The sequence below is a fragment of the Nomascus leucogenys genome, chromosome 17, assembly GCF_006542625.1.
Source record: "Nomascus leucogenys isolate Asia chromosome 17, Asia_NLE_v1, whole genome shotgun sequence".
NCBI lineage: Eukaryota > Metazoa > Chordata > Mammalia > Primates > Hylobatidae > Nomascus > Nomascus leucogenys.
This window is the reverse complement of record NC_044397.1, coordinates 40,495,627-40,511,657: the sequence shown is the minus strand read 5'-3', so window position 1 is coordinate 40,511,657 and position 16,031 is coordinate 40,495,627. Positions and strand designations below refer to the sequence as shown.

The 16,031-nt window shown below is 47.9% G+C and overlaps 1 protein-coding gene across 1 annotated transcript in view; it reads right to left on the bottom strand.

Moving 5' to 3' along the window:
• The window catches only part of LOC115830817 (zonadhesin-like), a 44,092-nt gene extending 30,255 nt beyond the window's left edge, over window positions 1–13,837 (bottom strand). Inside the window, 8 exon segments of the mRNA XM_030795604.1 lie at window positions 554–831; window positions 2,640–2,867; window positions 2,870–2,896; window positions 2,899–2,962; window positions 2,964–3,127; window positions 3,564–3,648; window positions 3,935–4,203; window positions 13,762–13,837. Of these exon segments, the coding sequence (XP_030651464.1) occupies window positions 554–831; window positions 2,640–2,867; window positions 2,870–2,896; window positions 2,899–2,962; window positions 2,964–3,127; window positions 3,564–3,648; window positions 3,935–4,203; window positions 13,762–13,837 (1,191 nt within the window).
• Window positions 13,838–16,031: the final 2,194 nt, after the last annotated feature.

The following is a 16,031-nucleotide window of genomic DNA, read 5'->3' as shown; positions in this document are numbered from 1 at the left end:
GTAGTGAGCTGAGATCGTGCCACTGCACTCCAGCCTGGGTGACAGAGCTAGACTCTGTCTCAAAAAAATAAAATAAAAAAAGAAATGTGCCCAACTGGACACAGTGACTTATGCCTATAATCCCAGCAATTTGGGGGGCTGAGGCAGGAGGATTGCTTGAACTCGGGATTTCAAGACTAGCCTGGGCAACATGGCGAAACCCTGTCTCTACCAAAAATACAAAAATTAGCTGGGCATGGTGGCGTGTGCCTGTAGTCCCAGCTACTCGGGAGGCTGAGGCGGGAGGATCACTGGAGCCCAGGAAGTGGAGGCTGCAGTGAGCCACTATCATGCCACTGCACTCCAGCCTGAGCGACAGAGGGAGACCCTGTCTCAAAAAAAAAGAAAAGATTGAATGAATAACTTCGCCATCGTGTAACCACTGCTTCTGAGCTGACCCCTTGGGACTATCTGGTGATCCCCATCCCCTTCACATGGGGAGCAGATGGAGCTGAAACCCAGGTGTTCTGCCATCTATCTCCCTCATGGGACCCCAGCATCCCAGGGTACTTACCTCATAGTAGTTGTTGTTGTAGAAGCAATTGCAGGAAGAGGCCTGGATGCAGTGGTTGTCACTAAACAAAAAGCCAGGGTTGCAGACACAGCCCCCCCAACAGAGGGGCCCACAGCTAGGCCTGGGGCTCTTGCATGAAGCAGGACCAGCACAGGATTCATAGCTGGCATTTGGGGGGCAGCGCTCTAAGGGGAAAACAGCCTCTGTCACGCTTTCATTCCACGGCTTTCTCAGGGAGTCTCCCTGTCTCTCCTCTACCCCCAAACTCAAGTTCTTCTCTAGGAAACAGGACCATATTATTTAACCATAAAAAGGCCTGAAGGCTGGGTGCTTCACACCTGTAATCCCAGCACTTCGGGAGTCTGAGGCAGGAGGACTGTTTGAGGCCAAGAGTTTGAGACCAGCCTGCGCAACGTAGTGAGACCCCATCCTACAAAACAAATTTAAAAATAAACCAATTTTAGGCCAGGCATGGTGGCTCACGCCTGTAATTCCAGCACTTTGGTAAGCTGAGGCAGATAGATCACTTGAGGCCAGGAGTTCAAGAACAGCCTGGCCAACAGGGCAAAACCCTAGACCCTGGCACAGTGGCTCACCCCTGTAATCCCAAGACTTTGGGAGGTCAAGACCAGCCTGGCCAACATGGTGAAACCCCATTTCTACTAAAAATACAAAAATTAGCCGGTTGTGGTGGTGCAGACCTGTGGCCCCAGCTACTTGGAAGACTGAGGCAGGATAGTTGCTTGAGCCCCAGAGGCATAGGTTGCAGTGAGCCAAGATCGCACCACTGCACTCCAGCCTGGGTGACAGAGCGAGACCCTGTCTCAAAAATATAAAAAATAAGAAATACTTCATTTATTTTTATTATTTTTTGAGAGAGTCTCGCTTTGTCGCCCAGGCTGGAGTGCAGTGGCGTGATCTCAGCTCACTGCAACCTCCACCTCCTGGGTTGATGCCATTCTCCTGCCTCAGCCTCCAGAGTAGCTGGGACTACAGGCGCCCACCACCGCGCTCAGCTAAATTTTTTGTATTTTCAGTAGAGACGGGGTTTCACTGTGTTAGCCAGGATGGTCTCGATCTCCTGACCTCGTGATCCGCCTGCCTCGGCCTCCCAAAGTGCTGGGATTACAGGCGTGAGCCACCGCGCCCGGCCAGAAATACTTTTTTTTAAAGGAATGAAGTCCTGATGCACGCTACAGTATGGATGGCCCGGAAAACATTACACTCAGTGAAGAAGCCAAACACAAAGGCTCACATATTGCGTGATTCCATTTGTATGAACTGTCCAGAACTGGCAAATCCATGGATATAGGAAAGAAATTTGTGGTTGCCAGGGGCTAGGGGAAGGCGGAGTAGGGAGTGGCTGCTAATAGGTACAGGGTTTCTTTTTGGAGTGATGAAAATGTCTGGGTTAGAAAGTGATGATGGTTGCACAACCTTAGGAATATACTAAAAACCACAGAATTGCTTTTGCTTTTTTTTTTTTTTTAAGATGGTGTCTTGCTCTGTTGCCCAGGCTGAAGTGCGGTGACACAATCATGGCTCACTACAGCCTCAACCTCCTAGGCTCAAGTGATCCTCCCACCTCAGCCTCCCAAGTAGCTGGGACTACAGGCGTGCGCCACCACACCCAGCTAATATTTTTTTTAAATTTTAAAGTGGAGACAGGGTCTCACTATGTTGCCTAGGCTGGTCTCAAACTCCTGAGCTCAAGCAACCCTCCCTCCTTGGCCCCCAAAGTGCTGGGATTACAGGCGTGAGCTACGTGCCTGGCCTAGAATTGTACACTTTAAAAGGGTGAATTTTATGAAATATGGATTATATCTCAATAACACACAAGGAGAAGGAAGCCTCGTGGTTGGGTCCTGACACCCCCACCCACTCCAGCCCTGCCATCACTCTCGCTCTGGGCAGTCCTCCCCATTTCCTCTGAAGTCACCGTGGACTGCTTCAGCTCTTCCCTGAGAGTACTAGAAGCATCTAGAAGCAACTAGAAGCCTTCTACCAGAAGCATCCCTTTCCCTGACTCTCTCCTAGTCATTGTCTCTGACTTTCAGCCTTGGCCCACGCTCCATCCACCTCATACCTGTACTGGATCTGGGGGTTGTGGTAGTGCCCAGGATCACACTGGTCATAGGGGTACTTGGAGCATGTGGAGACGTCACCAAGGCTGCCAGCCCAGTGGCTGTGGGGCTGGGATAGGGTGGCCTCAGGGCTGTGAGCTTCTCTGCGGGGATGGTGGGTTTTCCTGTGGGGATGGTGGGTTTTTCTGTGGGGATGGTGAGTTTTTCTGTGGAGATGGTGGGTTTTTCTGTGGAATGGTGGGTTTTTCCGAGGGAATGGTGGTTTTTCTGAGGGAATGGTGGGTTTTTCTGTGGGGATGGTGGGTTTTTCTGTGAGAATGGTGGGGCTTTTCCTTGGGGACTGTGGGCTTTTCTGTGGCGACACTGGGTTTTTCTATGGAAACTGTAGGTTTCTTTGTGGAGACTGTAGGGTTTTCTGTGAGGCCAGTGGTTTCAGAAGGGCCAGCGGAAGAAACTGGAGATACGGGAGGAAGCTCTGGTAGCACTTTTACTGCAAAGAAAAAAAAGAATCCCTGGAGTTTAGTCAAAACCATACCACCACCCTCTTCACTGCCATCTAATTGGAGTGGGCTCCAATGGGTGACTTACTCACACCTCTCTTTCTACTCCCAAACCCCAACCTTCATCCACTCAACAAACACACATATGGTGCCACAAATGAATAGGATATGGGTCTGGCCTTCAAGACTGCAGAGGAAGTCTGGATCCAGCCCCCAAAATCCATGGTATCCAAGCCACATTCACCCAGGCAAACATCTTGAAGCGCAGGGGAAGGAGAGGTGCGTTGAAGATGGAAAACAAAGCCAGCTGGGTGAGAATTCAGGCTCCAGGGAGGACTTGCATTTTAAGCAGTTCATAGAGAGAACTCTGGGGAATGGTGACCTCAGGGCACCGCCCCCTTCCTGGAGCCTGGGTTTTGGTCTTACCTGGACAAGTCCCAGGATTGATCAAGATGAAACCCATAGCAACCACAAAGGCTGTGTTGCTGCCCTGGATGGCCTTGAAAATCAGCTGCAGGCGACAAGGGAGAGAGACGGAGAGAGAAACAAAAATGAATCTCCAGCAACTCTGTGATTCCGCTGGGCATACAATCTGTTCTTTGCCAAAATGTCACCTTGTTCCAGCCTCAACAGTCCAGCCCCATCCCGGCCCCTTTCTCACTTTCTGTAACACGAAGTTCCCCCTTTTCTCGGCTCTCTTTCCAGCTTTCCACCTCTTCGGCACTGGTGACACCCCCAGATCCCAGGCATTGGCCCTCTTAACTCACACAGACAGGACCCCCATCTCTGTCTCTCACCTGCATGGGCTGTTGGTGTCCTGAGGGGATGGTGATGGAGGTGTTCTGCCAGTAAGGGTGCTGAGACCCCACGCGTTTCCAGAGAGGAATCGGGGGGCTCCCCGCAGGACTTCCCAGGAGTTCGAGCATAGCACCCTCCCCAAGGCCATACATGTGGTATGCGAACTCCACGTAGATGTCACCCAGGGTGCAGAAGGGCCGGCTCACCAGTCCGACTGACTGCCCTCCCTGGGAGAACTTGTCAGCCTCAAGGTAGATATAGTGACCCCCTGGGCAAAGGAAGGGAAAAGGCAAGATAAGAAGCCTGCACAGGACATGCCAACTGCTGCTTTAGCAAAGCTTTGCTTTCTGAACGGGAATCTGAGCAAACACTCAAATTCCCCAGGTTGCAGCATTATTTTTTCTGCTCGTTTTAGACATCTAACTAAAGAAGGTGGGGTCCCAAAGAAAGGGAAAAGCGGCCAGGCACGGTGGCTCATGCCTGTAATCCCAGCACTTTGGGAGGCCGAGGCCGGCGGATCACGAGGTCAAGAGATCAAGACCATCCTGGCCAACATGGTGAAACCCCGTCTCTACTGAAAATACAAAAATTAGCTGGGCATGGTGGCGGGCACCTGTAGTCCCAGCTACTCAGGAGTCTGAGGCAGGAGAATCGCTTGAACTCCGGAGGTGGAGGTTGCAGTGAGCTGAGATCACACCACTGCACTCCAGCCTGGCAAGAGTAAGACTCCATCTCAAAAAAATAAAAATAAAAGGGAAAAGCAAACCAGCAACCGAGATTACATTTGTTAATGTCTTGTGTGTATGTGTGCGTGTATTGTTTTTTTGATATGGAGTCTCGCTCTGTTGCCAAGGCTGGAGTGCAGTGACACGATCTTGGCTCACTACAACCTCTACTTCCCAGGTTCAAGCAATTCTCCTGCCTCAGCCTCCCAAGTAGCTGGGATTACAGGTGTGTACCACCATGTCTGGCTAATTTTTGTGTTTTTAGTAGAGGCAGGGTTTCACCATGTTGGCCAGGCTAGTCTCGAACTCCTGGCCTCAAGTGATCCACCCGTCTCAGCCTCCCAAAGCACTGGGATTACAGGTGTGAGCCACTGTGCCCCGCCCTCATTATTGTCTTTTTAAAAAATTATTTCTTTATATATATATGTGTATATATGTGTGTGTGTGTGTGTATTTTTTTTTTTTTTTTTTCTTGAGACAGAGTCTCACTCTGTTGCCCAGGCTGGAGTACAGAGGTGTCATCTCGGCTCACTGCAAGCTCCACCTCCCGGGATCAAGTGATTCTCCTGCCTCAGCCTCCCGAGTAGTTGGGATTACAGGCATGCGCCACCACACCTGGCTAATTTTTTTTTTTTTGTATTTTTTTTTAGTAGAAACAGGGTTTCAGCAGAGGTCAGGAGTTTCAGACCATCCTGGCCAACATGGTGAAACCCTGTCTCTACTAAAAATGAAAAAAAAAAAAAAATTAGCCAGGCATGGTGGTATGCGCCTGTAATCTCAGCTACTTGGGAGGCTGAGGCAGGAGAATCATTCGAACCTGGGAGGCCAAGTCGCAGGGAGCTGAGATCATGCCACTGCACTCCAGCCTGGGCAACAATCTGTCAAAAACAAAACAAAAAAAAAATAGGAAGGAAGGAAGGGAGGGAGGGAGGAAGGAAGGAAAGCTGTGGCAACTTCCACAGCCACACCTTCTCCAGGACTTCACGTTTCTAAAGGCCGAGTTGTATTTTCCCAAAATGGCTACAATAGTAACTTCATCCAACATGCTCTTCTACAAAGTGACGTTGTCACTCCTCCATCAAGAAGCAGGGTCTATGACCCTGTCTTCATCTGTTTTTGTTGCTATAAAGGAATACCTGAGGCTGGGTGATTTATAAAGGAAAGAGGTGTATTTGGCTCATGCTTCTGCAGGCTGTACAAGCAGCATGGTGCCAGCATCTGCTGCTAGTGAGGAGGGCAGGAAGCCTCCTATCATAGTGGAAGAAGAAGAGGGGCTGACAAGATCACTTGGTGAGCAAGAGACAATGCCAGGTTCTTTCAAAGATCCAGCTCTCGTGTGAATAGAGCAAGGATTCACTCATTACCACAGGGAGGGCACCAAGCCATTCATCAGGGATCTGCCCCCATGACCCAAACACTCCCACTTGGCCTCATCTCCAACATTGGAGATCACATTTCAACACGAGATTTAGAGGGGATAAATATTCAGACTATATAAGCCTCCTCCCCTAAGTCAAGCTGGGGTTGCACCTGTTTCAACCCAGAGAATACCATGCTGGTGACGTCCCTATTTCTTTGTGTGTTGTTTTGAGATGGAGTCTTGCTCCGTTGCCCAGGCTGGAGTGCAGTGGCGCAATCTCGGCTCACTGCAACCTCTGCCTCCTGGGTTCAAGCAATTCTCATGCTTCAGCTCCCAAGTAGCTAAGACAGTAGACATGCACCACCACACCTGGCTAATTTTTGTATTTTTAGTAGAGACAGAGTTTCGCCATCTTGACCAGGCTGGTGTCAAACTCCTGGCCTCAAGTGATCTGCCCACCTCAGCCTCACAAAGTGCTGGGATTATAGGCGCGCACCAACACACCCAGCTAATGTTTGTATTTTTAGTAGAGACGGGGTTTCACCATGTTGGCCAGGCTGGTGTCAAACTCCTGGTCTCAAATGATCCGCCCACCTCAGCCTCTCAAAGGGCTGGGATTACAGGCTTGAGCCACCACATCCTGCAGCCACCACGCCCAGCTTGATTTCTGAGGTTAGGTCATAAAAAGCCATGTGGCTTCCAGCTGTCTTGGCACATTCGCTGTCCAGACTCTCCCTGCGATGTCCTCTCTGGGAATCCAGCTGCCAAGCTGTGAGAAGCCCTAGCCCCATGGAGAGAGGCACCCATCAACCAGGCTCCAGACACAGAGTAAAGAAGCTTCCAGGCAACTCCAGCCCCCAGGCATCCAAGTCACCGCTGGCATTAAGCATTCAAGTCTTTCCAAGTAAAGACCAGATACCACAGAGCAAAGACAAACTGTTCTCATAGGCCCTGTCTGAATTCACAACCTATAGAATTCGTGAGTTCAGGCCAGGCACGGTAGCCCACACCTGTAATTCTAACACCTTGGGAGGCAGAGGTGGGAGAATCACTTGAGATCAGGAGTTTGAGACCAGTCTGGGCAACATGATGTAACCCCATCTCTACCAAAAAATACAAATATTAGCCAGGTGTGGTGGTGTGTGCCTGTAGACCCAGCTACTTGGGAGGCTGAGGTGGGAGGATCGCTTGAGCTCAGGAGATCGAGGCTTGCAGGGAACCATGATCACGCCACGGCACTCCAGCCTGGGTAAGAGACCCTGTCTCAAAAAAAAAAAAGAAAAGAAGAAGAAGAAGAATTCTCCCAGCACTCTGGGAGGCTGAGGCAGGCGGATCACCTGAGATCAGGACTTCGAGACCAGCCTGGCCAACATGGTGAAATCCCATCTCTACTAAAAATACAAAAAAATTAGCTGGGCATGGTGGTGTGCACCTGTAGTCCCAGCTACACGGGAGGCTAAGGCATGAAAATCACTTGAAGTGGAGGTTGCAGTGACTGAGACTGTGCCACGACACTCCAGCCTGGGCGACTGAGTGAGGCTTCGTCTCAAAAAAAAAAAAAAAAAAAGAATTTATGGCCGGGCGTGCTGGCTCATGCCTGTAATCCCAGCACTTTGGAAGGCTGAGGTGGGCAGATCACGAGGTCAGGAAATCGAGACCATCCTGGCTAATATGGTGAAACCCTGTCTCTACTAAGTAAAAATACAAAAAATTAGCTGGGCGTGGTGGTGGACACCTGTAGTCCCAGCTACTCCGGAGGCTGAGGCAGAATGGCGTGAACCCGGGAGGCAGAGCTTGCAGTGAGCCGAGATTGCGCCACTGCACTCCAACCTGGGGGACAGAGCGAGACTACGCCTCAAAAAAAGGAATTCATGAGTTAATATAATGTCATTTCCTATTTTCCTTCCTTCCTGCTTGCTTTCTTTTCTTTCTCTTTCTCTCTTTCATCTTTCTTCTTCCTTTCATCTTTCTTTTCTTTCTTTGGCCTTTCATTTCTTTGTCTTTCTTTTCTTTCATTCTTTCTTTTTGACAGGGTCTTGCCTGGCTGCCCAGACAACAGTGCAGTGGTGCAATCACAGCTCACTGCAGCCTTGATTGAACTGACAACAGTGCAGTGGTGCAATCACAGCTCACTGCAGCCTTGATTGAACTGAGAATCACTAAGTCCCAGTGATTCTCCTGCCTCAAGCCTCCCAAGTAGTTTGGACAACAGGCGTGTGCCACCATCCCCAGCTATTTAAAAAAAAAAAATGTTTTAAGACAGGATCTTGCTAGTCTCAAACTCCTGGTCTCAAGCAATCCTTCCATCTCAGCCTCCCAAGTTGTTGGGATTACAGGCGTGAGCCACTGTGCTTACAGGCATAAGCCACTGCACCGGGCTATTTTGTCATTTTCTCCACTAAGTGTGAGCTATGTAGTATATAGTAATTGTTACCAGAACAAATCCTTGCTGCCTTCTCTGAAAGCCCATCCACGCACCTTTTGCTCACTTCTGAACCTGAGCCATACACAGGTCTGATATGCCTGCATCTTAGCCACAGGGAGGCTGCAGAAGCTCACCTTGTGAAGACAGGGCTCATGTCATGGGAAATCATCAAAATCTATGCTGGGTGGCCACCATGCACAGAAGGCCACTAGGTCAGACCAAGTGTGGACTAACAGTAGCCTGTAACAGAAGTGACCTCCCTTCATCGCACCCTGCCCCATCATGATTTGAACCTGCCATGTTGAATTGCGTGCTGACTTCACTCTGCTTTTTTTTTTTTTTTTTTGAGACAGTCTCACTCTGTCGCCCAGGCTGGAGTGCAGTGGCGCGATCTCAGCCCACTGCAACCTCTGCCTCCCAGGTTCAAGCAATTCTCCTGCCTCAGCCTCCTGAGTACCTGGGATTATAGGCGCCTGCCACAATGCCAGGCTAATTTTTTTGTATTTTTAGTAGAGATGGGGTTTGGTTTCACCATGTTGGCCAGGCTGGTCTCAAACTCCTGAACTCAAGTGATCCACCTGCCTCGACCTCCCAAAGTGTTGCCAAAATATTAGCATTTTGGCCAGGTGCAGTGGTTCACATCTGTAATCCCAGCACTTTATGGGGCTGAGGCGGACAGATCACCTGAGGTCAGGAGTTCGAGACAAGCCTGGTCAACATGGTAAAACTCCGTCTCTACTAAAAATACAAAAATTAGCCAGGCATGGTGATGCGTGCCTGTAGCTCTAGCTACTCAGGAGGCTGAGACAGGAGAATCGCCTGAAACCGGGAGGCAGAGGTTGCAGTGAGCCAAGATCGTGCTGCTGCACTCCAGCCTGGGCGAGGGAGCAAGACTCCATCTCAAAAAAAAAAAAAAAAAAAAAAAAGCCGGTGTGGTGGCTCATGCCTGTAATCCCAGCACTTTTGAGGCCGAGGCATGCAGATCACCTGAGGTCAGGGGTTCCAGACTAGCCTGGCCAACACAGCAAAACCCTGTCTCTGCCATAAAAAAAAACTAGCTGGACGAGGTGGTGCATGCCTGTAATCTCAGCTACTCAGGAGGCTGAGGCAGGAGAATCACCTGAACACAGGAGACAGAGGTTGCAGTGAGCCAAGATTGCGCCACTGTACTCCAGCCTGGGTGACAGAGTGAGAATCCATCTCAGGAAAAAAAAAAAGTGTTTCAACATATAATCAATATTTTTTAATTATTAATAAAATACTTAAAATTTTTTTCATAATAATCTTTTCAATCCAAGGTTCATTTTACACGATAGCACATCTCAATTTGGATGCTTAATTTTCATTCACAATACTCGATCTGTATTTAGAGTTCATAGATTTACAGAACTAAATTGTTTCAAAGTCCTGAGACCAACTTGTCTTCCTGGAGAGTGTTTTGGTTTCAAAAATGAAAGTCCTCGGCCGGGCGCGGTGGCTCACGCTTGTAATCCCAGCACTTTGGGAGGCCGAGGTGGGCGGATCACGAGGTCAGGAGATCGAGACCACGGTGAAACCCCGTCTCTACTAAAAATACAAAAAAATTAGCCGGGCGTGGTGGCGGGCGCCTGTAGTCCCAGCTACTCGGAGAGGCTGAGGCAGGAGAATGGCGTGAACCCGGGAGGCGGAGCTTGCAGTCAGCTGAGATTGCGCCACTGCACTCCAGCCTGGGCGACAGAGCGAGACTCCATCTCAAAAAACAAAACAAAACAAAACAAAAAAAACATTTAAAACATCTTTCACAATGTACTGGTGAACTAGAATGAAAGGTAAAATTTCATATAGGCCAAAAATGAGGTGTAAGTAGCAACCCTGGGAGGTAAGTAAACTGACTTTTGCCCTAAAGGTTTCATTAATCCCTGGGGACCCTGACTTTGTATCCAGATGGCTGCATGGAGTGCAGAGCACAGGAGGTAGAGCCTAAGCTTCTTCCAAGACGAATAGTCCAAGAAGAGGCACCTAAATAAAGCTGGGTCCTGCAGAGTCAGATCCTCAAGCAAGTGAGACTGAACACCAAACCTACAGGGCAGATGGCGATAGCAAGAAAACTAGTTTGTTATGACCCGAGGGTGCAGCGGAGGGAAAAAAAAATAGCTCCTCCTTGAGAATTCATAACCATAGCGAGCCCTCAGATCTGGATTTGCAGTCAAGATTCACACCACATACATGATCAGCATAATCTTTTTTTTCTTTTCCTTTTTTTTTTTTTTTTTTCTGAGACAGTCTCACTCTGTAGGCCAAGCTGGAGTACAATGGCGCAATCTCAGCTCACTACAATCTCCACCTCCCAGGTTCAAGCATTCTCCTGCTTCAGCCTCCCGAGTAGCTGGGATTACCAGTGTGCGCCACCACACCTGGCTAATGGCTAATTTTTGTATTTTTAGTAGAGACAGGGTTTCTTTTTTTTTTTTGAGACGGAGTCTCACTCTCTCACCCAGGCTGGAGTGAGTGGCGCGATCTCGGCTCGCTGCAAGCTCCACCTCCCGGGTTCACACCATTCTCCTGCCTCAGCCTCTCCGAGTAGCTGGGACTACAGGCGCCAGCCACCACGCCCGGCTAATTTTTTTTTTTGTACTTTTAGTAGAGATGGGGTTTCACCGTGGTCTCGATCTCCTGACCTCGTGATCCGCCCGCCTCGGCCTTCCAAAGTGCTGGGATTACAAGCGTGAGCCACCGCACCCTGCCAAGGCAGGGTTTCACCATATTGGTCAGGCTGGTCTCGAACTCCTGACCTCAAGTGAGGCCCACCTTAGCCTCCCAAAGTGCTGGGATTATAGGCATGAGCCACCACACCCAGCCCAGAATAATCATTCAGATAATTAAAAGTGATTCAGGCTGGAAGCAGTAACCCAAGTAAAGTGAAACTCATGTTGCCCAGGCTGGTCTACCAAAAACGGAATAATTAGTCAGGCATGGTGGCACATGCCTATATTCCCAGCTATTCGAGACGCTGAGGTGGGAGGGTCACCACCTCGCCACTGAGGGAGGTCAAAACAGCAGGGAGCTGTGATAGCACCACTGCATTCCAGCCTAGAAAGAATGAGACCCTGTCTCAAAAAAAAAAAACAAAAAAAAAGTGATTCTGGAGTGTCCCCAGGCAACTGTCAAAGCAAAAGCAGGTTCCTCTTTTAAAAACCCACCTTTGACCTAGGCCCCCAAAGAATTCCAGCACATAAGAACTCCAGGGAAAATGAGTGGCTCACAATAAAACCTAGTATAACATATAAAGAAACAAGGCACTGACAGAATCATATTCACAAAGACTTTACATAATCATCTATCATAGATTATAAAATGACTATGTTTAATAAAATTTTAAAAATGAGGGAGAGAATGGGCTCAAAAAAAGAAATAAAAGGCCGGGCGCAGTGGGTCGCACCTGTAATCCCAGCACTTTGGAAGGCCGAGGCAGGCGGATCACGAGGTCAAGAGATCGAGACCATCCTGGCCAAAATGGTGAAACCCCATCTCTGCTAAAAATACAAAAATTAGTTGGGTGTGGTGGCATGCACCTGTAATCCAAGCTACTCGGGAGGCTGAGGCAGGAGAATGGTGTGAACCTGGGAGGCGGAGGTTGCAGTGAGCCAAGATCGCATCACTGCACTCCAGCCTGGGTGACAGAGCAAGACAGAGCAAGAAAACTAACACACTGTACAACTGCATGTAAGGTGGAAAAGACAACTGGAATTAAAATGTGCTCAGGTCCTTGTAAAAGACAAGAAATCCAAAGGAAAGCAAGCAAAGGGGGAAAAAGAAACAGAAAAGATAAAACGAATGTACCAACTCAATACTATGCTACTAGGCCATAAGGCTAAGTCTCCATAAATTTCTTTTTTTTTTTTTTTTTTTGAGACAGAGTCGCACTCTGTCATCCAGGCTGGAGTGCTGTGGCACAATCTCAGCTCACTGCAACCTCCGCCTCCCGGGTTCAAGCAATTCTCATGCCTCAGCCTCCCAAGTGCCTGGGATTACAGACAAACGCCACCACACGCAGCTAATTTTTTTATTTTTAGTAGAGACGGTTTCACCATGTTGGCCAGGCTGGTCTCGAACTCCTGGCCTCAAGAGATCTGCCTGCCTCAGCATCCCCAAGTGCTGGGGTCAAAGGTGTGAGCCACTGTGCCCAGCCCCTACATAAACTTCAAACACCACATTCCCTGAATACAACACGACTAAGTTAGAAATCAAATAACGAAAATATAACTAGCAAACTTCTGTATGTTTGAAAACCTTCAATATTTTCCCAGAAACTATAAAATTACATATTAATGGGGATAAATCTCAAACAATGTTAACTGAAATAATTAAATCACAGAAGCCTGAAAAATGGATTCATTTACATAATTAAAGAACACATTCATAGTGGTAACACTATAATGAAAGATGAGAAAGATTAACACAAAGTTCACCCTAGTGTTTACCTATGGGTAATAAGGGGACCGTGAGGTAGGGTTGAAAGAAGGTACACAAAGGATCTCTACAGCACTATTAATGTTTCACTTCTTGAGCTGGGGCTAGAGATCTGGGTGATCATTTCATTTTTATTTTTTAAACTACATAGAAGCTTTGTACACTTTTGGATATTAGAACTTCGAATACAATTATAAAAAAAAGAAACAGAGGGAAAAAATAATTAAGTATAATTGTCAAGATGGAGCTAAAAAATAACATGGGCGAACAAGGTGCCACCCACATCCAAGCTTCCTTCCCATGTCATGCAATGACTCTCCTCACCTGCTCCATCAATTAATAAAAGCATAAGCACTCCTGTGATACCTTTAAGAAAAGAACACGCTCTCTCAAAGCCAGGTGCTGTGGCTCACGCCTGTAATCCCAGCACTTTGGGAGGCCGAGGAGGGCGGATCACCTGAGGTCAGGAGTCAGAGACCAGCGAAACCCCATCTCTACTAAAAATACAAAAATTAGCTGGGCGTGGTGGCATGCACCTGTAATCCCAGCTACTTGGGAGGCTGAGGCAGGAGACTCGCTTGAACCCAGGAGGTAGAGACTGCAGTGAGCCGAGACTGTGCCACTGCACTCCAGCCTGGGCAACAGAAAGCAACTCTGTCTCAAAAAAAAAAAAAAAAAACTTGCTCTCTCATTCAAGGTTACCCTTCTGTCACTCCAAGAATTCACTCTATAATCTTATCTTTCTTGATATGTTACACTCACTAAAATGTTCACATCAAATCAAGTTTGTAGACACTTGTCCTTACCACCTTACAAAAAGTGAGATGGTATCAACAGAGGTAAGACACTGCTTTACCTGCATGTCACTTTTGGCGGCTTTCACAGCATTGAAAAGATCATTGGCTGGTGGCTCTGACTGTTTCCGGCTATGACGACGTACCATTCGGGCCTTTCTTTGGATGCCACCTAATATGTATAAAAAGATCAGAAATATGAAGAAAAAGGTAACAGTGACATTAACACTTGGTTTCATCATTATCACACAAGTAGGCTTACGCTGCCAATTCCACAGCAGAGTCTGAGTTAGACTCAGTCCTGAATTGATTTTTATACTGTTATGAAGTTTATTAACTTTTTCCCTTAAAAAAGAAAAAGTCCTTCAGTCCCCTTCCTGTATCCGTAAATCCTAAGGTCCTTTTCTCTTCAAAATTTCTCTTCTTCCTATTTCCGTCCCTTAATACTTTGTAAATCTTGTCCTTTTATCAACCATATCACCTGAACCTCTTTTAGGTTTTTTTGTTTTTTTTGTTTTTTGGAGACGGAGTGTCGCTCTATCGCCCAGGCTGGAGTGCCGTGGCGCGATCTCAGCTCACTGCCAGCTCTGCCCCCTGGGTTCACGCTATCGTCCTGCCTCAGCCTCCTGAGTAGCTGGGCTGCTTCCCCCACAAGATTCAAAAACAGAAGAAAACTGGCTGACTCACTGGCGTTGCTTTCAGTGGTCGTTTTGCTTTCTTCTTCACACTGTGATTCAAGCTGTCTTTAAAGTTACTGCCTTCATCACCTAACAGTCAGCATTCCTGTGAGAAAATACGGTTCCCTTTAAATATAACCACCCTATTCCCTCCATATAAAAGGCTAATGAATTATAGTTTCTCTGTCTCTCACCGCACCCCAACTCCATGAGAAAAACATATTCAGATTTTAAGAAAAAATGAGCTTATTGGTAGTAGGAAGTTGGGACAAAGTCTTTTTTTTTTTTTTTTTGAGACAGAGTTTCACTCCTGTCACCCAGGCTGGAGTGAAATGGTGTGATCACGGCTCACTGCAACCTCCGCCTCCCAGGTTCAAGCGACTCTCCTGCCTCAGTCTCCCGAGTAGCTGGGATTACAGGTGTTTCACTGTGTTGGCCACGCTGGTCTCGAACTCCTGACCTCAGGTGATCCACCTGCCTTGGCCTCCCAAAGTGTTGGGATTACACGCGTGAGCCACCACACCCAGCCGGGACAAAGTCTTAAAGGAAAACTTTCACATGAAAGCAATGGAGACGAAGAACCAGGAAATGAGGCACGGGAAGGACAACCCTTCCTAGCATTCTCTCCGAAGAAGAGAATCAAATGCTACTCCCTTAGCAGGTAGAGAGATCACTGCTCTTTGTAGAGAAAAATAATCATGTCTCAGGAAGTCATCCATCACTCATCCATAAACGGGAGAGTAATATGGACCTAGAGTTAAATTTCACCCCGTGAAACATCAACCACATGTCTTATCAATTCAAGTTTATAACATTGATATAATCGGGTCCCCCACAGCAGCACTGACAGAAACAGAAATGATTCAGAGAAAGCCAATAAAAACAGCCAGGGGATAAAGCAGACCTGTATGAAATTAGCTTTTTTCCTTCCGGAAAGATAAAAAACCAAGATATATTATTATAACCTACACAGAATAAACTCATATATGGTAATAAATAAGGATACAGACCTGTTTACAAAATCCCCAAGTAGGAGAACTAGGGCACACCAGCTAAAAAGTATATACAATTGACCAGGCAACAAATAAAGAACTCTTTACTCCCCGATCTGCCGCCTCCCAGCCCCCACCAGGGGTTGTACATGCTGAACACAGAAATGTGTTTAAGAGAGGTTTAGACAACATGGATGATGGATTAAAAACAGGACGTGCGGGCCGGGCGCGGTGGCTCACGCTTGTAATCCCAGCACTTTGGGAGGCCGAGGTGGGCGAATCACGAGGTCAGGAGATCGAGACCACGGTGAAACCCCGTCTCTACTAAAAATACAAAAAATTAGCCGGGCGTGGTGGCGGGCGCCTGTAGTCCCAGCTACTCGGAGAGGCTGAGGCAGGAGAATGGCGTGAACCCGGGAGGCGGAGCTTGCAGTGAGCCGAGATCCCACCACTGAACTCCAGCCTGGGCGACAGAGCGAGACTCCATCTCAAAAAAAAAAAAAAAAAAAAAAACAGGACGTGCGTGAACCCAGGACGCGGAGGTTGCAATGAGCTGAGATCACACCACTGCACTCCAGCCTGGGTGACAGGGTGAGACTCCATCTCAAAAAAACAAACACAAAACAGGATGTACTACTATTTTGATGTCTGCAACATCTAGGACCACCAGAAAA